Consider the following 26,912-nt stretch of genomic DNA (forward strand, 5'->3'; position numbering starts at 1 on the left):
TCAGCCCACAATGGCGGCCGCGCTACCGGAGCGCCATCTAGTGGCTGTTACACAAAAAGTATCAAAGTGTCGCCTCTTGGGTTCAATACTTTTTGGTGTTATGGAGTGAGCAGGTTCAATCCAAGTCTTCTAACGAGACACGATCGACCACTTTATATGATAAACAAATTGTACTTTATCCGTTTATTCACATAAACATTGATGAAATCACATATGTAACACAAATGTTATAGAGTAGAATTTTGTAACGGCAAAACCTGGGATGCTGTCGTGAAACACTTAACTGTTTCCCTTACCTAAGAGAACAGTTTAAGAGATTATATGCAACACCCTTAAGTCATTCCCTTAGTTAAGGGGAAATCACGCCTTAAGTGTCATACTTAAGGGAAAAACTTAAGGTGCTTTATGCAACAGGGCACTGTACTTTCACTCAACTAATAAAGTTGTGTACTTTGTCCACCTCTGCCTTCTGAGAGTCGACAGCTACTGTGTTGCTATCGGTGAAGTCTCAGGATTTATACAAGAACAGTGAGTAACATTTTAAAGCTTTTTACAACTTTCTTAAAAGAAGCTTTTATGAAAAAGTGAAACTTTCATGAGTTTGAATCAAATTATTTATACATTTTAACTATTGTCAATTGTTTTATAGATGGGTGCATCCAGTTCAAGGTAATTCTGCTCAGATTCATGGAAGCAGTGAAATAAGTACTGTACTGCAATGCTTACACAATATTAAGTTTATAACAAGACTGGAAAAAAAAAAAAAAAAAAATCACATAATAACTGATCAAAATGAACTGCAAGCTAAATTGTATTTAAATCTAAAACCAACAAATGAAATAATAGAATGTGATGTTAAATTCAGTCTGTCTGTCTGTGTAGCCCATGCAAAATTGAGGTGAGAATCGAACACTCTCTGAATCAGAAGGAGGAGGAATTCGTAGCCAGAAGGAGAAAAACTGTTCAGCAAAGCCTGAAGAAGCTTTACATATACGCTCCTTTGGTAAAAAATCTTATTTTATAAATATCTGTCAGCACCTTCTCGAAATACAAATACAAATATTTTTGTAGCCAATGAACATCAAATGTTTGCAAAACAATCTGTGCGCATTTCAGAATGAGCTGTCAAACATTGCATTACTGGGTTCTGGAGGATAAAAAATAGAGGGTTTTCTGGGATCCCTACTGTAAAAATGAATGGAGCATCAAATATCCTGTCGGGTACTCAAGAAACTTCAAAATGTATCTTAAGTGCATCAAAGCTCCTATAATAGGGTTACTGGTTGAACCATTGACAGTCTTTGCAGTTCTTGCAGGAACTTATGGGAACCTTTAAAGGACTGAACGGCTGGGTTTGCCAGTTTGCCTAAAAGAACACAGAACATTTTGATGTTTTATGCACCATTTACACAGTGCTGTTTCATAAAAGACGCTAAGAAAAACGGGGATTAAACTCCAACACCTGACTTGAATCAACCTAACAAATGAGTTGAGGCTAAAGCAATTTCATAAAAGGTAATTGAAGTTCATGCAGTCCCGCTAATTTGATCCAGGTTTACCTAAGATAACTGCACGTGCACGCTTTTCTCAAGCAGCCCTAGAGGTCGATCATTTTATGCGTTTGAGACATTGTTTTCCTCAGTGCATAACTCACTTTTCACAAGTTTATTCTCCATCTGTAAATGTTAGAAAGTCATACAAATATCTTGCTGCTAAACTTCACAGTGAACGAGCACTGCTGCACACATGCGCACTAAACAGACGGGATGCAATAGAAGTGCAATAATTCTGACTAAAATATACATTTTGCTAAAATATTTGATGGTGGACAATTTAAATGTGCCTTATGTACAATTTAAACCTACAAGTAAGTGTATTTTTATGATAGTAACTGTAAATGGACTATTGTAATGGGGTAAATCAATATACTGTAGGCCATTTACTGAGTTTAGATTTATCTTACCAATTAAAATTTAGTCTGTGCATATTTATTTTAATTTTTAATTTTGTGATTTTAATTTCTGCTCTTCTAATAACCATAAAAGGTACTACAGCTGCCAAACAAAACCAGAGAGAAATGTATTCATATATTTTAAAACAAACTAATTAAATCTTGGGCACAAAACATTTAGCTAGTAAGAAAAAAAAACCTGTAGGTTACACACACACACACACACTTTGACCTGTGTTATCTGACATAATTAAGATTAATTTCTGACACAGTTTAATTGTGAGATCTTGTCATATTTTATTACCATTTTTTTAAACTATTCAACTATAGTGAATAAACTGTATTAATGAATGAAATGTTTAAGGTGTCTGAATAAATGGTAACACTTTACAATAAGGTTCATTAGTTAACATCAGTTAACTACATTAGCTAACACATACTAACAATGAACTGCACTTCTGCAGCATTTATTAATGCTTGTTAATGTTAATATCAGCATTTACTAATACATTATTAAAGTCTTGTTAACATTAGTTAATGCACTGTGAAATAACATGAACAAACAATGAACAACTGTATTTTCATTTACTAACGTTAACGAAGATTAGTAAATACAGTAACAAATGTATTGCTCATGGTTAGTTAATGTTAGTTAATACTAAAACTAATGTTTAACTAATGAACCTTATTGTTAAGTGTTATATATATATATATATATACATATATACATATATGAGTATAGATTCCCAGAGGTCTATATTTTAGTAAATATGGGCCTTGGAAAAGGCTAGCTGACTTTATTGTGCTTTGGCTACAGTGGGTAGTTCACAACCATGCATGTCACTTCTGCAGGCTGCATATTACTCTGTTACTCTTTTCACAGCTTTTGCTGGCTCTGAAACACTCGCTTGGTATTTCTCCTGCTCTTTGTCTAGCAAAAAAATCACTTAATGAAAGCTTAAAAATGAAGTCCTGATTATTTCAGGGACCTTGTCACAAGTCCATTGTTTTTGAATTTGTTACTTTTGCTATATTTCACACTTAAAACAATGGTTTGGTCATTCTCTTGTACCACTGTCCTCTTTTGTGCTAAGAAATAAGTTTCCTGACAGTTCTCCTGACAGTATCCGTAACTATCAGTCCTATATACAGGTGCTGGTCATATAATTAGAATATCATCAAAAAGTTGATTTATTTCACTAATTCCATTCAAAAAGTGAAACTTGTATATTATATTCATTCATTACACACAGACTGATATATTTCAAATGTTTATTTCTTTAACTGACAACTAAGGAAAATCCCAAATTCAGTTTCTCAGAAAATTAGAATATTACTTAAGACCAATACAAAGAAAGGATTTTTAGAAATCTTGGCCAACTGAAAAGTATGAACATGAAAAGTATGAGCATGTACAGCACTCAATATTTAGTTGGGGCTCCTTTTGCCTGAATTACTGCAGCAATGCGGCGTGGCATGGAGTCGATCAGTCTGTGGCACTGCTCAGGTGTTATAAGAGCCCAGGTTGCTCTGATAGTGGCCTTCAGCTCTTCTGCATTGTTGGGTCTGGCATATCGCATCTTCCTCTTCACAATACCCCATAGATTTTCTATGGGGTTAAGGTCAGGCGAGTTTGCTGGCCAATTAAGAACAGGGATACCATGGTCTTTAAACCAGGTACTGGTAGCTTTGGCACTGTGTGCAGGTGCCAAGTCCTGTTGGAAAATGAAATTTGCATCTCCATAAAATTGGTCAGCAGCAGGAAGCATGAAGTGCTCTAAAACTTCCTGGTATATGGCTGCGTTGACCTTGGACCTCAGAAAACACAATGGACCAACAACAGCAGATGACATGGCACCCCAAACCATCACTGACTGTGGAAACTTTACACTGGACCTCAAGCAACGTGGACTGTGTGCCTTTCCTCTCTTCCTCCAGACTCTGGGACCCTGATTTCCAAAGGAAATGCAAAATTTACTTTCATCAGAGAACATAACTTTGGACCACTCAGCAGCAGTCCAGTCCTTTTTGTCTATAGCCCAGGCTGTTGTTCAAGAGTGGCTTGACACAAGGAATGCGACAGCTGAAACCCATGTCTTGCATATGTCTGTGCGTAGTGGTTCTTGAAGCACTGACTCCAGCTGCAGTCCACTCTTTGTGAATCTCCCCCACATTTTTGAATGGGTTTTGTTTCACAGTCCTCTCCAGGTTGCAGTTATGCCTATTGCTTGTACACTTTTTTCTACCACATCTTTTCCTTCCCTTCGTCTCTCTATTAATGTGCATGGACACAGAGCACTGTGAACAGCCAGCCTTTTTTGCAATGACCTTTTGTGTCTTGCCCTCCTTGTGCAAGGTGTCAATGGTCGTCTTTTGGACAACTGTCAAGTCAGCAGTCTTCCCCATGATTGTGTAGCCTACAGAACTAGACTGAGAGACCATTTAAAGGCCTTTGCAGGTGTTTTGAGTTAATTAGCTGATTAGAGTGTGGCACCAGGTGTCTTCAATATTGAACCTTTTCACAATATTCTAATTTTCTGAGATACTGAATTTGGGATTTTCCTTAGTTGTCAGTTATAATCATCAAAATTAAAAGAAATAAACATTTGAAATATATCAGTCTGTGTGTAATGAATGAATATAATATACAAGTTTCACTTTTTTAATGGAATTAGTGAAATAAATCAACTTTTTGATGATATTCTAATTATATGACCAGCACCTGTATATATATATAGTTGTTTTCTCGTGATCACGAATTAATTTTCTCGTCATCTCGACATAAAAGTTATTTTTACAGTGATTGATTCTGAAACACTGCACCCGGATTCTACTGATGCTATAGTAACGAACACAACTTTAATGCGCATCAGATCGAAGGATAAATCATGCGCTCTTATTTGTGGATATTTCAGCAAAATGTTTACTTCGCTTAATAATAAAGTTTACAGTAAATATCTACATATAGGCTAATCAATCACTGTTCAATAAATTTTTTTTGTGTAATTAACGTTTAATGATCAACAGAGCATTCAACATCTCAAGCGCAGACGGAGTGCCTTCAGAAATATGTCAGATTATTCTATAATTCTAAAAACTTTTTAAAACTGCTTAGATTAAACCCACATTATGTTCCTCATTCGCTTGAAATAAAATTATATTACATAATGTGTTTTATTTTTATTCGTCATATAGGATATCATGTGCGTTAAACTGTCTTCCTCCTCCTAGCTCTTCCATTAAAAAGAGGTGCAATACTCCAGATTTCCAAAAAACAAAACTTTAATCCAGTTGATATAGGCTAAAACAATCTTGGGATGCTGTTTGAGAAGAGTGTTTATGTGTATGTGTGTGGTTTCCTACAAAGAAATGTAGAAAATACAATAGGTTACACACTATCACTGAATTAAATGACACAGGCTATAAATCATATTTCTTATCAATATACATTGAGTGAGTGAGGTAAACGAACACTGAAACTGCGATGATTAAAATGGCGTCTTAAAGATAAACAATAAGGTGCAAACAGAATACTATACAGTGACATCAAAGTTAGTTTTAATAAGCAACAAGTTTAGTATCACATAGTACTAGTTCTCTTCATTATTATTTGCTCATCAAAGCTTATGACTTCTGTATTTGCAGGGTATTCGTAATCGTTGCTTATTGTACTCAATAACTTATTGTACTCAATAACTTATTGTACTCAATAGCTCTGTTCCAAGATGTAGACAGGAATCATAGTCTTGATTATGTTGTCTCCCAAGATGCCTCATATTGGCAAAATTATAAGGCAGCATGACATGTTCTAAGCGAAAATCCCATGGTGCATTGCAACGAGTACAAAAATACATCCAAGATGGTAGACGATGTCAGACAAATGTTTACACCCACATACATTATACATGTATGTCTGCGTTAAATTATTAAAAAGTTACTATTTATACAAACCCGATTCCAAAAAAGTTGGGACACTGTACAAATTGTGAATAAAAAAGGAATGCAATGATGTGAAAGTTTCAAATTTCAATATTTTATTCAGAATACAACATAGATGACATATCATGTTTAAACTGAGAAAATGTATCATTTTAAAGGAAAAATAAGTTGATTTTAAATTTCATGGCATCAACACATCTCAAAAAAAGTTGGGACAAGGCCATGTTTACCACTGTGTGGCATCCCCTCTTCTTTTTATAACAGTCTGCAAACGTCTGGGGACTGAGGAGACAAGTTGCTCAAGTTTAGGAATAGTGAACTATTGCGGTCATGAAACTGTGTCATGCATCTAGCAGCCAGAACGTAACGATAACAGATACACTTTCAAGCAAAATAGCATTTAACAGTTAAGTTAATTACTTAACGCACACAATACTGCACAAAATAAAGCGATCACGAAGACTCTCTCTGTCCGAAACTTGTACAATCTGGGCCAATATGAACTAATACAGTAAAGTGGATATTTACCACACACCATCAGTTATATTTGGTAATATACTGCCACCTGTTGGCACATTTGTGTAATTTAGAGCAGAGATTAAGTCGTGATCATGAGAAAACAACTTTTGTTTTCTCGAGATCACGAGAAAAAAAGTCGTGATCACGAGAAAACAAGATAGAAAAAAATAATAATCCATGGCCGTTTAGGGCTTCTGTAGATAGTGGTTAATAAAGTCAAATAATTGTATGTGAGAGAGGCAGCGGTAAAATCATTGCGTTCCTATTGGTCAGTGTTAGAGGAGCTCAGCTTAGCCTGACAGTTAGCCTGCCCTGGACCAGTTTAGTTTCCCAGCATAAGTTGCCAGAGTAACTGAGTTTGAACTAATTTAAGTTTGAAATTTTAAGTTATGAAACAGAATTCACTGACAATAAGTCTGACTAACTAAAATAGGCCTGGCTTGTAGTCTAATCTTGTTTTATGAAACAGCCCTCTGGTGGTACTCCAGGACTGGTTTGAGAACCACTGACATAAACAATTTTATTTTGTATTTGGTTCAGTTTTTCAGTTTATTTATTATAATTGAAGTTAATGGTAACCATAGTACCAACATGAAATAACAAAAATAATTCAAATAAAAAACTTGAAATTTGGTTCCTGGAGGCACCCAAAGCAGTTCCTCGGGAAACCTGGGTGGTTTCTCAGAGAACCACCCATCATGAAAGGGAGCCTAGAGGTTCTACAGAGGGTTCTGCTGGTGTGGCAAAGTGAATAAACCTGAAAGGTTCCTCCAGGATCCTTTCAGTTTTACAGTGCTTCAGCTCCCTAAAGTAGGTCTTCTGGACTGTGTCCTTTATCTGAGCATCCTAGATATCTGTCTGGATATACAGAATCGCCTAAATTATTACATTATTAGCTAACTGCATTCTCCAAATTGTAATGTTGACATGCATTCTCTGTAAAGCTGCTTTGAAACGATATGTATCGTGAAAAGCGCTATACAAATAAATGTGAATTGAATTGAATTGAATTGTTTCTTCTTGAAATAACTGAAAAATGGTTCCATAGCTGATGAACATCAGATACAATCTGTGTGCATTTCAGAATAAAGTGCCAAACATTGCATTACTGGGTTCTGGAGGAGGAGAAAGAGCCATGGTGGGATTGCTGGGATCCTTGGTTGAGCTCCAGAAAACAGGTCTTCTGGACTGCATTCTTTATCTAAGCGGAGTCTCTGGATCCACCTGGTACAAACCCTGAGACACACACACACACACACACACACACACACACACACACACACACACACACACACACGTAACTGTCATAGGCTAGTGAGAGCTGTGTTTGTAAACCTTACTCCCCTGGGGCCTTATTTTGTAAAATTTTGTGTAGAAACAGTCCTACATTTCATCTAAGATCATTTCTCAAATGTGCGTACATGTGATTCCGAAAAAATGAACGTACGCACAAAAAAAAAAAAAAAAACGCGCTCACCGCCAGGTGCGTTCTCTATGAGTTGTCCTAAACATAAATATATATCCTTCTAATAACGTACTGGTACTGACGGACGTGCATAATCTGAAGAAACATTGACATTTCTCTGTTCTTGCTCAACTTCATCTGCCTGTAAATGCCTCGCTCTTTATAGCTCTGTTGCCGCCATGTTTCCAACACCTGGCCCCACCTTGACATTGACAGGGCGGGGCGGGGACTTGATCAGCTCGGAATGCATTTTCAAATCCACATTGAATTTTGCTACATTTATTGTGGGACATTTAATGAAAATGCAATCGCAAGTGTCTTAACTGTGAGTGTAAATGCAATTAAGAAAAATAACATTTAATTAATAATTTTGCTACAATTTTTTCTTGAACATGTTAAATGTATGTAATCATTTCTGGGTAACACTTTACAATACGGGGCACTGATATGCATTAATTCATGCTTAACTAATGCACAGATAATCATGTGTTAATGTATGACTCATGAAGAACTAAACCATTAATTAATTAATCTATTAATCATATAGACTCTTTATTAGTTGCTGATGCAGTAATCATTAATTAATGGTTTAGTTCTTCATGAGTCATACATTAACACATGATTATCTGTGCATTAGTTAAGCATGAATTAATGCATATTAGTGCACCCGTATTGTAAAGTGTTACCCATTTCTGTAATATATTTTCGTTTTCATTTTGCAATTTGTAAAGCGTTAAAATATATGTTTAAATTATATGTTAAAACTAGAGTAGGAAATAGCAAATGTATATTATATTATTGAATATGAATTATCATTTTGCTTCAAAGGTTGCACATATGGTATGAAAAATGTAAATTTAATTACAGAAATGCATTGCCATTTTGCATACATTTTAAATTGAATATTGCTACAAATAAGCTTCCATACTTTTCCACATCAAAGACCGTTTGTTTTTTTTTTTCTTTATAAATATGAACGTTGATGTGGGTTTTAGCGTATGCACACTCTAAGATCAAATCTGTGCGTACGGATGTTTTATAAATGAGGCCCCTGATTTCAAGAGGCGCTCTAGTGACTGATGCTAGAGGCTGCGGTCTTTAGCCTCCCATGCCAGAGATCACAGTTCAAATCCTGCTCGGAGCATTTCGAGTAGAACTGGTTACACACACACACACTCTCTCTTTCTCTCTCTCTCTCTCTCTCTCTCTCTCTCTCTCTCTCTCTCACACACACACACACACACACACACACACACACACACACACACACACACACACACAGGTTTGTTTTTGTGAATTGTGGGGACATTCCATAGGCGTAATGGTTCTTATACTGTGCAAACCATATTTTCTATCCCCCTACACTACCCCTACCCCTAAACCTACCCTTCACAGGAAACACTTTTACTTAAAATTTTTTACTTAAAAAAACTCATTCTGTATGATTTATAAGCCTTTTGAAAAAAGGGGACATGAGGTAATGTCCTCATCACACTCTCCTTGTAATACCTATGTCATACCCATGTCATTATACAAATTTGTGTCCTGATAAGTCACAAACACACACACACACACACACACACACACACACACACACACACACAGATAAATGAGAGCATATGTTGTTCCTCTGAAGGTGTATGGCCTCCTTATATCAGGAATCAGACTGGTCCACCAAACTAGGGACTGTGAAAGACAAGATCATCCAGAGACTCAACGGTCCTGCAGTCAGCATGACAGATGCAATTATCAAATGGATAAACTATTGCTATGGGACAGACTACCAAAATTTGACTTACTTCTGGGCAGCGATGGTCATCACGACATATGTAAAAGAGGTCTGTAACAATTTATTACACAGCCCTTCATGACTTACATGATTTATGATCTTAACTTAGGGTGGTCATATTGAGTAAATGTGCTAATGTTAACTATTTTTAATAAATTGTTGATAATGGGCCTTGCCCTTGCAGCTCAAAGGAAACAATACTGTAACACTGCTGTAACATTGATCTAATACCAAACTTTTGAAAATCAACCTCTGCTATAAGGGTCCAAAGTCTGAGACCAAAATCTGAGATTTATAATCATTTTACTGTACCATGCAGTGGAAAAGTGGAAAAACATAAAATCTCTCACTGTAAAATGAAAAGATACTTGAGGCTCCATTTTGGGTTTTTCAGATTGCCATACTGGCTCTCTATAAAGAGAACTTTGCAGAGAACATGTTAGGGTTTACCTGTAGTTTTTATCACTTGAAGTTGCTGATAATTGAAGAAACTGAATTTCTTACAGTTGTCTTACAATAACATGATCCTGCAAAAAAATGTTTTCTTCAGATAGACGAGCGCACAGTCACAGATCAGTGGAAGGAGCACAGTAAAGACCCGTTTCCCATCTACACAGTGATCGACAAACACTGCAAACAGAGCAGAAGAGGAGGTCTGTGTTTGTCTGAAAGAGATTTAAATTGCTTATGCCAGTGCTTGTGTCGGCTGTTATATGAACGTGTTTCTGTCCGCAGACCCCTGGTTTGAGATCACTCCATATGAAGCAGGTTATTCTCTTATTGGAGCATTTGTGGAAACCTCCAGCTTTGGCAGCAAGTTTGAAAATGGCTGTAAGACCAAGAACCAGCCTGAAAATGACATGCTGTACCTGCAAGGTAACAAACTCTGTTACAGGAGAGTTTATTAATATTTGATTCTTATTCTTAAAGGGGTGGTTAATTATGATTTCAATTTTTTTTAACTTTAGTTAGTGTGTAATGTTGCTGTTTGAGCATAAACAACATCTGCAAAGTTACGACGCTCAAAGTTCAATGCAAAGGGAGATATTTTGTGGTAGGGACTACAACGAGCTTCTTCCTGGGTTAGTGACATCCCTAACCCTCAAATTTACATAAACCCCGCCCCCGAGAACACACAACAAAGTTGGCGAGGCCATGTTGGGCTGCTTTAGAGAAGAGGAAGAGTACAGATTCAATATAAGATTTATAATACATGGTCATAAGAGTCCTACTAATATTGAAAGTAGAGTCTCCGAAGACAGTGTAACCGTTGCTGGCCTTTTTTGCATATAGCTTCAACATGAGTATCAAAACGCAACTTATTATCAATGATAAGCCCAAGGTACTTGTAACTGCTGGCCCATTCAACAATTTGACCTTTTACTCTAGTTGGTTGAGGAGACGAAGGACTGGATCTAAAATCAATTATCATATCTTTGGTCTTTTTTATATTTACTTGCAAAAAGGCACTGTCACACCATGTCATAAAATCATTCACCACTGGACCATGTCAACAAACTAACAATAACAGTATCATCAGCTAATTTTAAAATGAACCTGTCTTTGTGTCTACTCACACAACCATTCGTATATAGAATATAGAGTAAGGGTGAAAGGACACATCCTTGAGGAGAACCTGTGGACGAAATAAGGGTGTCTGATAAGGTGCTGTTTACTCTCACTCTCTGCATTCTATCACTTAAAAAATCTAATAACCACCCCACTATCTTAAATTCTAATTTAAACTCTGAAATTAATTTCTTTATTAAAACATGGGGCTGAATAGTATTAAAAGCTGACGAAAAATCTACAAAAAGCAGTCTAACTTGGGTTTTACTTCCCTCCAGATGTTTCATAATCATATTTAACAGGGTAGATGAGGCATCCTCAACTCCCCTTCTGGCCTGGTAAGCAAACTGCAACGGATCTAAAAAACTTTGAGTTTTCAGTAAAAGTTCATCCCTGAAATTTTTCAAAACATTTCATCACCAATGATGTCAGAGCAACAGGTCTAAAATCATTTAAAATCTTAGGATAACTTGTCTTCCCTACAGGCACAACTATAGCTTCTTTCCACAACTTAGGAATTTTTTGAAGATAGAGCGACTTTTGGAATATATTATAAAAAACAGGACCTAAATGATCTGCACACGTCTTTAATAAACGTCCCCCAATCTTATCTGGTCCAGAGGATTTTCCCACCTTGCACTTTTTAAAAGTGTTAATAACATCCTGCTGATTAAAAAATCTACACTCCGTATTACACATAGACTCATTCCTAAGCACAATCATTTCACTAGTAAAATCCTCCACATTAAATCTAGTATAAAAAGTATTCAATTCTTGTGCCAACTGTATATCGGATTGATAACCAACCAATTTTATGGGGACATTACTTTTACTCTTGGATCCAGTTATAGTATGCATACTCTCCCAGGCAGAGCCAAGTCTGTTTCTTCTAAGATCCTCCTCTACTTTCACACTTTATTTGTTTTTGCAAATCATACTTCCTTTCCAAGTCACCTGCATGAAATGCCTTATTTCTTTCAATTATAAGGTACTTTATAGATTTAGTTATCCATGGCTTTGTATTAGCAAAAGTTCATGCAGTTTTTTGAGGGATAAGCATATCCTCACAAAAAGTTATGTAACTACTTACAACATCTGTTAATTCATCAATACCAGAACACGAGTTTTCAAAAACCTCCCAGTTTGTACAATCAAAACATCCTTGCAATGCTAAAGATGAGTCTACAGATCATTTCCTGATAGATTTGTTTTCAGCCTTATACTTTTTTAAAACTGTTTTATACACAGGAATTAATAACACTTACTAAAGGACTTATACGCACCTCTGATGGAACCATAACACAAGTCCAAAGTCTTGTTAAATCATGTTGCACAGGTAACATACTGTTGAAAATTTCGCAGAGTATGTTTCAAAGAGCAAATACCCCATGATAAAATTAGGGGCATCAAGGGAAACATTTTGCAATTTAGAAACAATATGTTCAACAGTCTCCTTCACTTTAGCCTCATTTGCTTTAGGATGAATATACACCACCGTAACAAAGATTTGAGGGAATTCTCGAGGTAAGTAAAATGGCCGTAATGACACAGAAAGCAGTTCAATGTCTTGGGTGCACAATGTTTCTCTTACGATAACTGAATTGGACCACCTTTCATTAATGTATAGACAAACACTTCACTGACTTTTACCTGTAATCACTGAATCTCGATTGGTTCGCAGAGGACTCTAGTTAAAACGGAGTCGCTGTCTTGAGCTTTCAGCCAAGTCTCTGTAAAGGCCAAAATGCAAGCCTCTCTGTATGCGTGGTGAACATGTACAGTGGCTTGCAGTTCATCGATTTTATTCCTTAGAGACTGGACGTTTGCCATCACGATAGTCGGCAAGGGAATCCTTCTGAGACGCTGCTTCCTCAGTCTTTGATGCACACCACCCATCTGGGTATTGAACATAATACGGCCGATGCCACTGAAGCAGAAATTCGCGGCTGTACTGAAGCTTCACGGTAGATCTCACAGGTGTTATGTGAAGGCATGCGATAAGCAGTAAAATCCACATTGTAATTATAACCAGTAACTCCATCTTCACCTTCCTCTGGGATATAGCTCATCAATTTGCGTTTTAACTACAACTTTTCCAAACTACCAAACACACAATAAACACTGAAACATAACATAGAGACGCGTTCAAACTCTGCTGCCAGTCGCCGCATGCGCAGCGCCAAACCACTTCTTTGTGTTTCTGTGAAAACCTTTAGAAAGTAGTAGAGTGTTGTTGACATGCCGTCATTTTACGCCGGACTGCTTCACAAACGAGGGTCAATTCAACACTGGATTTGCACAAAAGATTAACATGACGGCACATAGTGGATGAGTTGAATCAACTCCACAGCAACTACATAAATTTATCCACTAACCATTCAGAAACGTCCAGTTTCATTTTAAAAGTTGCAACTTCTTCCTGAGTCTCTCCATCAGTGTCGACTCCAGTTTGAACAATGTAAGGCTGAACACCGTTACTGAAAATCCTCATTTTGGCTGCGTGAGATTCTCCAGCTTTGTTGTTGTTGAGCGACCGAAGCGCGAGCTGATAAAGCTTCTGGAAAGAGGCTGGGAGCAGCAGCTCATTTGCCTTTAAAGGGACACACAAAAACGGCGTGTTTTTGCTCACACCCATATTACATCTTGTAAAAAAAGCAATTATTCCTGCTGAACATTTTAAGGGCTCAAATTACATAATTACAGCATCAGACTGCTTCTCATTGAGACAAACACAAATGAAATGAATGTCCAGTTCAAAAAATATGATTCCTTTTCAGTACAGACCCATCCCTTTCTTGAGCTGTATCATAAAAATAGTGGGGTCAAAATAAGTTTTGGCAAAATGTGATGAGACATCCCACCCGTCTCCACTTTACTCACATTATATTATAATTTATTTTTAAAAAAATTATAGGCTGTTTCTTTCCAATTATTTTAAACACTTGTGTTTTCTGCAGCTCTGTGTGGCAGCGCTTTAGCTGATGAAGAGGAGAATAAGAAATTCATCTGGGAAAAAATGAAAGGTGCAACTGATATCATTAGCTTAAAAGACAGATCAACTTATCAGTAAATAAAAGCAATAAGACATGCTAATAAAGTAACATTGTTTCAGTTTCGGACAACAAAAAAATAAAAAAATAAAACAAAAACACAAACTAGAACTCTATTTTGTCTGATAAGAAGCACTTAATAATGTTCCCTTCTTTAACAGAACTCTCTGGAGCCAAAGATGTGCTGGACGGACTGGATCACGCAGCTGCAAATCTGAGTTCATTAACAGGTTTTGACCCTAGTTAAATCTTCAAGTAATTCGATAGGTTGAACTGACTCTAATATGATGCAAACTATACACTACTTCGCTTTTGATTTTGTAAACCACTTTAACCAACAAATCATGTTCATCTTGTAAGCAGCTGAGATGTACTTTACTCTAAGCTTCCATAAAACTTCTGATTGTGATCAAAACATTAATGAGTTTTACAGCCTGAAGCCAAAGATTAATCTTTCCACCAGAGGCGGCCTTTGCAATTCGAAGGCCAGCTCTCACTTTCACTCTGGCAATGACTTTGTAGGCAGCATTTTGATATCTTGAATACCTTGATATCTTGAATTTTCTATTAATTTTGGTGGCATTTTTGCCCCAAGCCTCAAATGATTTCCAACCCTGGTGTGTGTGTGGCGTAATGGCGAGGGTCTTTTTCAAACGCAATCTCTAAGACAAGGCCCCTTCTGTTGTGATACCCATTTCAAGTGATTTTTTTTAATTCCTTAGTAACTAAATTGTGTGTTTAAAGTTAAAAACTGAAGAACTTTTTAAACATTTCATCTCCAAAGAACCATATTTAAAGTTGTGAAAAAATATACAGCCAAAAATGGTATTTAATTAGAACCTTAAAATAATCAAGAGATTATTCTTAGAATAATCTAAGAACCTTTATTCTGAGGAGTGTATTTGTTACTTACTTTAATTTATTTATTTATAAAGGGACCATGTACAATTTTTAACATAAATGTTTCCATTTCATGCATAGTACCGGATTTAGCTAAAAGCTAATTGTTAACTAATAGCTAATGTTAACTAATGCATTAACTAATGTTAACTAATTGAGCAGTTAACATGAATACATGCATTAATATATGCGTGAGTTAACGTTAACAAACATTAACTAATGCTGAACAGAGGTGTTGTTCATGATTAGTTAATGTTAACTAATGTATTAACTAATGTTAACTACTTGCACTGTTAACGTTAATAGATGCATTAATACATTCTTGAGTTAACGTTAACAAACATTAACTAATGCTGAACAGAGGTGTTGTTCATGGTTAGGTAATGTTAACTAGTGCATTAACTAATGTTAACTAATACAACCTTATTGTAAAGTGTTACCAAAACTTTTACTCCCAACATCAATCGGAAACATATTTTTTTCCCTCCTTACAAATTTTCCACCTCATTCACTAACAGAGTTAATAAAAAAAACTATTAAAGGTAGTAGCAATGGCATAATCATATTCAATTTGCTTTCCCTGAACTTCAAGCTTAAAATCTTCTATAAAAGTAGGCTCCTTCCGTAAAAGAGTATTTACGTTTTTCCAAATTAGCTTGCTATTGCCTTTTGCCTCGCTCATTAGATGAAGATAATAACTAGATTTAGCTACTCTCATCCCTCGGATAACTTTATTTCACAAACCTTTATAACAGAGCCTATCTATTTCTCTTCCACACTTAATAGCTTTCTTTAAAGCTGAATCCCTATTTTCCAAAAAGTCTCATTGAACCACAGTAAATTATTAAATGCTTGATTTTTTTCTGAACTCTATCAGCAAATGTATCTCTTACAGAATTAATTCTATTAAAAAATGTATTACAACCATAATCTATATCCTTAGAAGATAATATATCGTTCCACTTTAAACCAGCTATTTCCTCATTAAATGCTATTAATTTTCCTTTAGGTATACAATGAAAAACATTAGTTGAACTTACTGTATTATTTTTAAATCTATTTTTTGTTAGTTTCCGTGCAACCAAGTTTAAATTATGATCAGATAACCCAGTGATCAAATTATAACTCTTCATTATCCGTTGTTGTCACTACATGTGTTGGGCAGAACAAGGGGAATCACTAGGCCGATTTTAGGAGGGCTTTAGCCCCCCTAAATTTCTAGGGGGGCTAAAGCAATTTCTGCCTGGATGAAGGACCATCACCTTCAACTCAACCTTGCAAAAACTGAACTGCTTGTGGTCAGCGCCAACCCAACACTTCATCACAACCTCTCCCTTCAACTTGGTTCGTCAACCATAACTCCTTCCAGGACAGCCAGAACCTTGGAGTGATGATGGATGATTGTTTAAAGGAACACTCCACTTTTTTTGAAAATAGGCTCATTTTCCAACTCCAAGTTAAACAATTGAGTTTTACCGTTTTCAAATCCATTCAGCCGATCTCCGGGTCTGGCGGTACCACTTTTAGCATAGCTTAGCATAGTTCATTGAATCTGATTACACCGTTAGCATCTCACTAAAAAATGACCAAAGAGTTTCAATATTTTTCCTATTTAAAACTTGACTCTTCTGTAGTTACATCGTGTACTAAGACCGACAGAAAATTAAAAGTTGCGATTTTCTAGGTCGATATGGCTAGGAACTATACTCTCATTCTGGCGTAATAATCAAGGAACTTTACTGTCGTACCATGGGTGCAGCAGGTGCAAGGATATTACGCAGCGTCTCTCACAAATGTCTCCATGGTTGCAAGGCACGCTCCCTGTGCAAGCAGGGGGTCACAGGCGCTGCGTAATATCATTGCAAGTGGAGTCGAAAACGGTAAAACTCAACTGTTTAACTCTAGGGGAGTTGGAAAATTAGCCTATTTTCAAAAAAAGTGGAGTGTTCCTTTAAGCTTCACAGATCATTTGCCTTGTACAACATTAGGAAGATCAGATCCTTTCTATCGGAGCATTCCATACAAATTCTTGTCCAAGCTCTTGGTCTATCCAGACTGGACTATTGTAATGCTCTCTTGGCTGGCCTTCCAGCATGCACTGTCAAGCCTCTACAACTGATCCAGAATGCAGCAGCAAGAGTGGTCTTTAACCAGCCAAAGAGAGCAAACGTCACACCTCTCTTCGTCAATTTGCATTGGCTGCCAATAGCCGCTCTCATCAAATTCAAGGCTCTAATGTTTGCCTACAGAACAACCACTGGCTCTGCACCACTATACCTAAACTCACTACTTCAGATTTACGCGCCCTCCAGAAGTCTGCGTTCTGCAAGTGAACGGCACCTTGTGGTGCACAAAATCACTCTCACGGACCTTCTCCTGAAATTTTATAGGTTAACGCCAGTCAGAATAACTGGCTAGTTGTCGCGAAGTATGCAAATCGCATACAAATACTGACAGGCTCAGCCTGATGTCCAAGCCCTGCAGACTGACTGCCCACCTCACTGACAAGGCCTACACCTCAGTCCGCGAAGCGGCATCCGCGCTGCACATGATGGCGGTGCTGCAGGTCTTCCAAGCTAAGCTCTTGCAATCTACGGACAGCGGCAACGTCACCACAAACGCGATGAAAGACCTGCGTGTGGTGACGGTCGCTGATGGCGACTAAGTGCTTCGAAGGCCAGCTCTCACTTTCACTCTGGCAATGACTTTGTAGGCAGCATTTTGATATCTTGAATACCTTGATATCTTGAATTTTCTATTAATTTTGGTGGCATTTATGCCCCAAGCCTCAAATGATTTCCAACCCTGGTGTGTGTGTGGCGTAATGGCGAGGGTCTTTTTCCAACGCAATCTCTAAGACAAGGCCCCTTCTGTTGTGATACCCATTTCAAGTGATTTTTTTTAATTCCTTAGTAACTAAATTGTGTGTTTAAAGTTAAAAACTGAAGAACTTTTTAAACATTTCATCTCCAAAGAACCATATTTAAAGTTGTGAAAAAATATACAGCCAAAAATGGTATTTAATTAGAACCTTAAAATAATCAAGAGATTATTCTTAGAATGATGTACAAGCCCTGCAGACTGACTGCCCACCTCACTGACAAGGCCTACACCTCAGTCCGCGAAGCGGCATCCGCGCTGCACATGATGGCGGTGCTGCAGGTCTTCCAAGCTAAGCTCTTGCAATCTACGGACAGCGGCAACGTCACCACAAACGCGATGAAAGACCTGCGTGTGGTGACGGTCGCTGATGGCGACTAAGTGCTTGGCCCAAGCCATTGGCCGACCCATGGGCTTCATGGGGGTCCTTCATTGGCACCTATGGCTAACCCTAGCTGACCTGAAGGACACTGACCACAAGATGTTCCTCAACGTACCAGTTACTCCCTCCAGCCTCTTTGGTGATGACGTGGAGTCAGTTGTTGAGTGTTTCTCTGAGGCTCAAATGCACCCAAAGGCTATGAGCCATCTAATGCCCCGGCACACGTTCCAGCCGCCATCAAGATCACGCTCCTAGTCCGCGTCCCACTCTGCACAGAGAGTGACTAAGCAACCCACCGCGTCTCTGAGACGCCCCGACCTGAGCTGAAAGGGATCCAGGAAGAGGCATCATGGGCTGAAGAGGAGGCCACGCCATGATAATGGGCCGTCCCCGGCTGCCAAGCTTTCTTCATGATGGTCCTGCAAAGAGGAGGAGGGAGCTCCCTGGAGGCCTGGCCCCCAAACGCCGTATTCTGCATCATGACCCCTTTGTTCCAGCAGGCGACAAATGCAATGTTTATGTTTCTGGTTGTTCAATAAAAACACAAACACCTTCACAGAAAGAGCTTCTTCCTCCTCTTCCTATCAATTCTGTGTTACTCGCTCCACCTCAGAGCAGTGCATAGCCACAGTCTGTGCCTGTTATGGCCTTCCCAGTGTTTCCGGGATGCCAGCAGCCCCCTGCTGCCCGCAGCAACATCCGCAGGTGAGCGAATGGTCAGTTTATCATCCACGAGCCATTTCCCTGCCAGCGAATTTAGCCTTGCTGGGGAACGGCACCAGGCAGCAAACATTGCCGCTAGCGTTAGCGTTAGCAGTGAGATTCAGCTGCTATGTCAGTTTCTAGACATGTGGAGAGCCATTCCAGGCATTCCGTGTTGGCTGCTAGACATAATTCAACACGGGTATTCTCTTCAGTTCAGGCACAGACTGTCCCGCTTCAATATCGTGGTCCAGTCTCTAACACTACCCCAAAATGCCTCTATTTTGAGACAGGAAGTTTACAGCCTACTTGCAAAAGGAGCAATAGAGCGAGTCCCTCTAAGCAAGCTATTTTGTGGTTCCCAAGAGATCACAAGTGCGCATTCAGAATGATGACTCTGATGCAGATCCTGGCACAAATCAGTCCCGGGGACTGGTTGGCATCTGTGGATTTGAAGGACTCATACTTCCATATTCAGATAACGATGCACCACAGGCACTTCCATAGATTCATTTTCGAAGGCAGTTACCAGTATTCAGTGCACCCGTTCAGGCTGGCCTGGCCTTGACCCCTCGCATATTCTTGAAGTGCGTAGATGCGGCGCTTTCCCCTCTCAGAGCGAGCGGTATGCGCATTCAAAATAATCTGGATGACTGGCTGATTTTACCTCATTCATGGGATGTGCTTATCAGTCACACAAATTCACTGTTTCACTACCTGGAGTCCCTAAGGCTGTGTGCTAATATGCAGAAGAGCATGTTCACCCCGAGACACTCGGTGGCGATGTGAGCCTGCCTCTCTCAAGAGCACATAGAGACCATTTCATCAACTCTGTGCCGCTTCAGACCAGGCTGTTACCCTGAGGAAATTTCAGAGGCTATTAGGACTTATGATGTCGGCTTCATCAGTCTGCTATCTGGGCCTTCTGCATATGTGACCGCTGCAGTTATGGCTGAAAACTCAAGTCCCTTGGAGGGTGTGGACCTCGGTCATATATGCATTCTGGTCACACACAACTGAGGCCGTGGAGCGACCCAGATATGTTCAGTCGAGGGGTGCCCTTGGGGCTGGTGAACATTGTGTTGTCCGAGAACCAGACTTTACGTGTTCCCTCCGGTGAAGATTTTGCCTCTAGTGTTATGCAAAATCAGGGAGAGGAGTGCATCGCTGATCCTCGTTACCCCGAACTGGCCAAATCAGTCTCGGTTTCCAGACCTGAGAGAAATGCTTGGGGCTCCCCCTTGGCGAATTCCCTTCAGGCGGGACCTGCTGTCTCAAGCTGTGTAGCTTTCATGTGTGGCTGCTTTAGGGGCCTTAGAGGAGCTAGGCGCCCTTCCTTTCTAAGTGCTGGACACACTCACAGAGTCTCGTGCGCCTTCCACAGGGCATCTTTATGCTCTAAAATGGGGAGTGTTTGTGAAATGGTGTAATACAAATATCAACCCAGTGAGCTGTCCCGTGTCGGATGTTTTACATTTCCTGCAGCACAGGTTGGATAGTGGGTTTATGTGACCGCCATTGCCTCATTTCTTTCCCCGGTTGACCGGCAATCGATCAATAGGCATGCTCTGGTGGTCATATTTCTCAGGGGAGCGAGGTTACATCCTCCGCAGCCACCTTCGGTTCCGGCACTGGTTCTGAAGGCTCTCTCTACCCCCGTTCGAGCCCTTGGCATCTATTGCCATAAAGGAGCTCTCTCTCAAAACTGCTCAGCTTCTTGCCCTTGCTTCCACTAAGCACATTGGAGATTTACATGCGTTCTCGGTAGACGGTGATTGTATGTGACTGCAATGTCACTCTCTGGCTGATAAGGGGTAGTGTGCTCCTGTCTCTCTCTACACCCTTTAAAGCATGGGTTTCCCTACCTTCTTTATCTGCCGAACCATCAACCTCACATGATACTGATGCTCGGATCGCTGTTTACCTCATCAGGGCTTTTCGGATGTTTGTGAACCGCTCGCCCACCTTTCATCAGTCGGACCAGCTCCTTGTGTGCTAAGGTGGCTGTACTAAGGGGCATGCAGTCTCTAAGCAGAGGCTCTCTCACTGGATTGTGGATGCTATCGCTTTGGCTTATGCGGGCCAGAGACAGGAATGTCCCCTTAACATCAGAGCTCACTCGACAAGGGCTGTCGCCTCTTCGTGGGCCTTGTCTAGAGGTATATCTATTCAGGATATATGATTTGCTGCTGGCTGGTCTTCACAGATCCCTTTCGCCAGGTTTTACAAGTTGGATGTGCTGTCTGTGGTGTTTCAAGTGCTTTCGGTGAGTGAATAATCTCACTTATGTTAAAAGCCTGTTTGCTTATTGCTTCTGGGCACAGTTTGTTACCGGTCTTAGCTGTTGACGCTATGAATACATACATGCATTCTTATGTGCTTTGTTATGTCTGCCTTGTGTGCAGTGCAGCCTGCTCTCTTTTGATCGAATATGCAAATTTTAGTGTGCCTGAGATGGAATTTCATTGGTCTAGCTCCACTTATCAACTGTGAGCACTCCTAGCACCACCGCTATTGGTTGAACTGTATGTTGTTCGATTCAATGGTTGGTGTAACTTAGTCCCATTTCTATGGCCTGATCTTCACCGCTATCATGGCGGAATTGAATACTGTTCCCGCAGCATTAGCTATGCAATGGGGTAATTTTGTTGCAACAGCTCACACACAGCACAATGTTTGATTTCAAACACTATGGGTGTACTCACACTAGGCACTCTGAACCATGCCCGAGCTCATTTGAAAGCCTGTTTCGTTTCACTAGTGTGATCGCTCCATACCGTGTCCAGGTGTGGTTCGTTTAGCTGTCCCTGGCCCGCTTGGAAGAGGTGGGCTAGAGCTTGGTTCAGTTGGGCTCGAGCGCGGTTCGCATGCAGAGTGCTAACCCGCGCTGGGGACAATTGGGCTCGGTTCAAGGCAACCGTGCCTAGTGTGCGTTCAGACAGGACCACTTTGGCAAGTTATTTTGAGTTTATTGAAACACACGTTATTTTTGGGGGTATGGTTCCTTATGGGGGTTCTTGCTCCGAAATTAATTGAACATACAAGAGCTTTAACATTAACCTCCCCATGGAACCATCAGCTTGGAAATACATAGACAATTAAGACACTTTAGTAATGTCTTTAGAAGTGAACAGTGGTAATCGTGTAGATGTGGCAGTGGGACGTCTATACTGTAGCTTGGTTATGAGGATGAGTGTCTCTCAGCAGAGAGGTCCATGCCAGCCGGGACTTAAAAGCCTTAGTACTCTGAAACAAAAGAAGACGACAACCAGAAAGTGCACAGTAATATGCTCATGCTTATAATGGGGAGGGAGGGAGGGTTGCTAGCAGTTTGAGCATACTTACTGAGCAGTAATGCCACGTATATATGTCCCCAGTCTAATAGGAGAATGGTAGTGATTGGAGCGATTTGACAGCTGACCGTGTCAGCTGGTCGCAGCACTATGCCTACGTGGCCTGACTGAAATAATGCTGCGCTCGATTTTACGCTAAATTGAATTTAAAAAAGACAATTAAACCTTAATAAAACAAGAACAAATAAATAATTGCTTTGTTTTTTTAGGTAGATCTGACAGTAGTATTCAGGCAAGAAACTGAATAAAGAAAGCAATCAAATTTAAAATAATACTGAACAATCTGCATTGTAAAAATTAAGTTAATCAGTGAAGAGCAGTAAATGATTTTCTCTTTGTCTAATCGTTGTTTGATTAACATGATTAACAACATAGAGAGCAGCACGTTTATTAGTCTGCTGTTTCCCTTTAAGATCTGATGCACGCACAAATCCAGAATACTGTTACACATTCTTCCTGAATTGTTTACGACTGTGTTTGCATTAATACTCACTAATATGGCATTGCAATATTATTTTTGAGTGTATTTGACCATTAATACTCAGTGAAAAAGAGCTCATTTTGACACTTGTGAACTGTAGGCCTATGTCAGAGGAGGCTTCGGATGCAAGTGCGAAATCTGTAGGGATGAATGTGAGTGCGAAATCTGCAGGAATCAGTAGAATTATGCGTCGAAATTCAGACCAACAACCGGAGTGAATGAGAGGAGGCGGGTGCGTGTCAACTCGCTGTCGGAGAGGAGAGCTGGTATCTGTGTATCAATACTGCAGAAAGGAGTATTGGAATCGTTTCAGATATTTCAGTATCAATACATATCAAAATATCAATATTTTTGATAACACTACAAACAATATATCAAATTATAATTATTTTTTAAAACCATTTCCTCAATGAGGGCTGAGCCCCCCTAATATTGAAATTCTAGAATGGTTGCCAAAGCAGAATGAGACCTCCTGGATCTGGGGCAAGACTTATAACTTCCTCTACAACATGAAAGGTGAGAACAGACCCGTTTGTTAACTGACAATTCAGTGCGAATAACAAACATACTCATTTCACACTGTGATCTCTCACTCCAATACTGTCAGATGAAAGAGTGCCCGCCGCTCTTCTGAAAAGTGAGACGAGAGAATATGAGGACGCTGGACTGTTGCTCAACTCACCCTACTTCTCAGTGCTGAGAAAAGAGAGAGACATTGACCTCATAATTTCCCTGGATTTCAGTGACGGTGATCCTTTCATGGTATTATACAGTATAATTCTCTCTATATAATAATGCACAAATACTCACATAAAAGTTCACTTAAAGGAATGGATCAACTAGAAACGGAAATTCAATCATCCTTTATTTGCCCTCATGTTGTTCCAAACCTGTATAACTTTCTTCATTGAAAAAAAGAGATTTTTGACATTGACAGGTAATTACAAAAACTGCATGATTTTACAATAAAAACAAGAAAGAAAACTGTTTTCATTTTAGCCATTTTTATGTGGCATATATCTTTATGAGTTCTAGGCCTAACCCTTAGAGAGTATGGAAGATTCTCCATTATGGAATTTAAAAAAGTGTTTTAAATGTGGCCACATTCACACAGCAGTAGAATACAATTATCAGTCCATATTTGAGTCCTTAAAGGGTTAGTTCACCCGAAAATGAAAATTCTGTCATTAATTACTCACCCTCGTGTCATTCCACACCCGTAAGACCTTCGTTGATCTTCGGAACACAAATCAAGATATTTTTGTTTAAATCCGATGGCTCAGTGAGGCCTACATAGGGAGCAATGACATTTCCTCTCTCAAGATCCATAAAGGTACTAAAAACATATTTAAATCAGTTCATGTGAGTACAGTTCAATATTAATATTATAAAGTGACGAGAATATTTTTGGTGCGCCAAAAAAAACAAAATAACGACTTATATAGTGATTGCCGATTTCAAAACACTGCTTCAGGAAGATTCGGAGCGTAATGAATCAGCGTGTCGAATCATGATTCGGATCGCGTGTGAAACCGCCAAACTGCTGAAATCACGTGACTTTGGCGCTCCGAACTGCGGATTCGACAAACCTTCAGATGACACACTGACGCTGCAATCCCAGCGCCCCTCCCACTCCTCTTTACCATCGCAGGCTGTGGAGCTTCCAGCAGTGGTTGCTGGTCTATCTCATGGAGGATGCAGCATCTTATTAAGGGCTCCTGAAGAGGACTGGATGTCGACTGCTGCATCGGAGGATGGGCCAGAGTCCTCTGTGGATGAACATTCGGCTACGCTGCCCCCTTCGGGGAAAGTAGCATTGTTCGAGTCCGACCTGGAGCTGAATGCCATGCTTTCCCGGGCCGCCGCAAGTTTCGGGCTTGAGTGGAACCCTCAACCGTGTCCCAAACCTTCACAGTTGATTGATTGGTATCTCAGGATGGAGCGGGGTGTGCTGAACAGAAGCGTCCTGCTCCAGACCCATTCTTCCCAGAAGTGCACGAGGAGGTCACAAAGTCGTTTTCTGCCAGAAACCGCTCCTCTGCCACCTCCACTCTCGCTACCCTCGATGACGGGGCGGTCAAAGGGTATGTGGATATCCCACAGGTGGAGCATGCAGCTGCGGTGCAGTTGTGCCTGCAAAATGCTGCCACCTGGCGGGGTTGTCCGCATCTCCCATTCAAGGCCTGTAAGTTCTCAACTGCACCGTTGGACAGGCCGCCTCCGCCCTACATGCCATGGCCTGCAAGTATACAGGCCAAGGTGCTAAAAGAGCTGCACAAGGGTAGATCTGACCCAGGGTTGATGCAGGAGCTGCGTACAGTGACAGACCTCACCCTTGTGCAACGTGTGCTGTTCAGGTCTCACCTGCTCTGTTTTTTTTAATGCATTGTATTTTTAGGGATTGTATTTTTATGGGCTGAATTTCGACATGGTTGAATATTTAAGCTATTCAAAACATTTCAAACACATTTTCATTATGAAAAAAATAAATAATCCATATTCACCTTTCAAATTTCACTTCCAAACTATTCAGCCTGTTTAAAAATACAACCTATAATATTTGACTGGAAAGTCCGACAGGCAAAAACAATGACAGCAATGGACTAAAGTTTGACACTAAGCATTTCCCAGTGAAATACTGGCATAAAGTTGGCTTGACATTGGACTTCAATATTCACAAATTTAGGAACCATGTCTAAAGTTACATACAACATTGGTATACACATTTCTAACTTCAATAGCATTTGAGGAGAATGAGTTACAGTCATAAAACCAACTTTAAAGTATTCATGTAGGTGACGGGTATGATGTACAATTTTTTTTATTTTTATTTTTTTTATTTAATACATACTATGGAAATCAATGGGTTCCATCAACTGTTTGGTTACCGATACTCTTCAAAATATCTTCTTTTGTGTTCAGCTGAAGAAATTCATGCAGGTTTGGAACAAGTTTAGGTTGAGACCGAATGTTCAGTTTTGGATGAACTATCCCTTTAAGGACTAAAATACAACCGTATAGAGCTTATTCAGAGCGCTACCATGACAAGTATGAAAGCAAGGCTGTGAGGGATAGACTCCCTGATTACTTGTAATTTTTACTCATAACAAGTAAAACTCATTAGCAAGATATGTTTGCTGTGTTTTGTCTGCAGAACAATCCAAAACCACATTAAATAACAATACAACCCACTGAAGAGATGTATGTCTATCCCTCACAGCCTCGCTTTCATTCCTGTTAAAAAATCAAAGATGGTGCTGCCCGTCAGTTTTCTTTTGTGTTCAGTTTTCAACGGCTATGTTCACACTGTCCATTTTTTGGATTGACAACCACATTGAAATGTCCCATTCATACAACTCTTCTAACCCTTTTAATGAAGTTATACTGCAATACTTTTCTACCGCAGACAGTGAAGAAAGCTGCTGAGATGTGCAAGGAACTAAACATCCCTTTCCCTGAGGTCAAAATTCACAAGCAAGATGTAAAGAAACCGAAGGACTTCTATGTGTTCAAAGGCCGAAACGCTCCAACCGTGATCCACATCCCTCTCTTTAATGTGATCAACTGTGGAGGCAAGTTAAAGTCTTACAATGTCCTGAATAAAATTGAACTATCAACTGTGCTCTGATTTAAGTGTGTTAATGTTTCTTCAGATGATATTGAGACCTGGAGGAACAAATATGCCACATTTCAAGGTCCTTACAGCGATAAGATGATCGCTGATCTCATGAAGGTCGCTCGAAAAAACATCACAAACATCACATTGAAACTGCTGGAAGAGATTTGTGAGGTCACTGAGACTAAATGTTTCTCAAATGTGAGAATGCACAATTTTCTCTAAATGACACGAAAACAACTTTCTCTGTCACGCAACACTTTGTCGGTCTGCCTGGCTGCAAAAGTGCATTGTAGGTGATGTCAGCAGTAGTTTC

General features: G+C 39.5%; 1 protein-coding gene across 1 annotated transcript; it reads left to right on the plus strand.

Annotated features, from left to right (window-relative positions):
* The first annotated feature begins 649 nt into the window (after nucleotides 1–649).
* LOC127512906 (cytosolic phospholipase A2 gamma-like) lies at nucleotides 650–26,912 on the plus strand. Its single transcript, XM_051894269.1, has 11 exons — nucleotides 650–669; nucleotides 883–1,003; nucleotides 7,494–7,636; nucleotides 9,511–9,712; nucleotides 10,214–10,316; nucleotides 10,399–10,539; nucleotides 14,190–14,255; nucleotides 23,395–23,496; nucleotides 23,588–23,742; nucleotides 26,387–26,552; nucleotides 26,634–26,912. The coding sequence occupies exons 1-11, from the start codon at nucleotides 650–652 to the stop codon at nucleotides 26,819–26,821; spliced, it is 1,407 nt and encodes a 468-aa protein (XP_051750229.1). The 3' UTR covers nucleotides 26,822–26,912.

The sequence above is a fragment of the Ctenopharyngodon idella genome, chromosome 5 (assembly GCF_019924925.1).
Source record: "Ctenopharyngodon idella isolate HZGC_01 chromosome 5, HZGC01, whole genome shotgun sequence".
In the NCBI taxonomy this organism is placed as follows: Eukaryota; Metazoa; Chordata; class Actinopteri; order Cypriniformes; family Xenocyprididae; genus Ctenopharyngodon; species Ctenopharyngodon idella.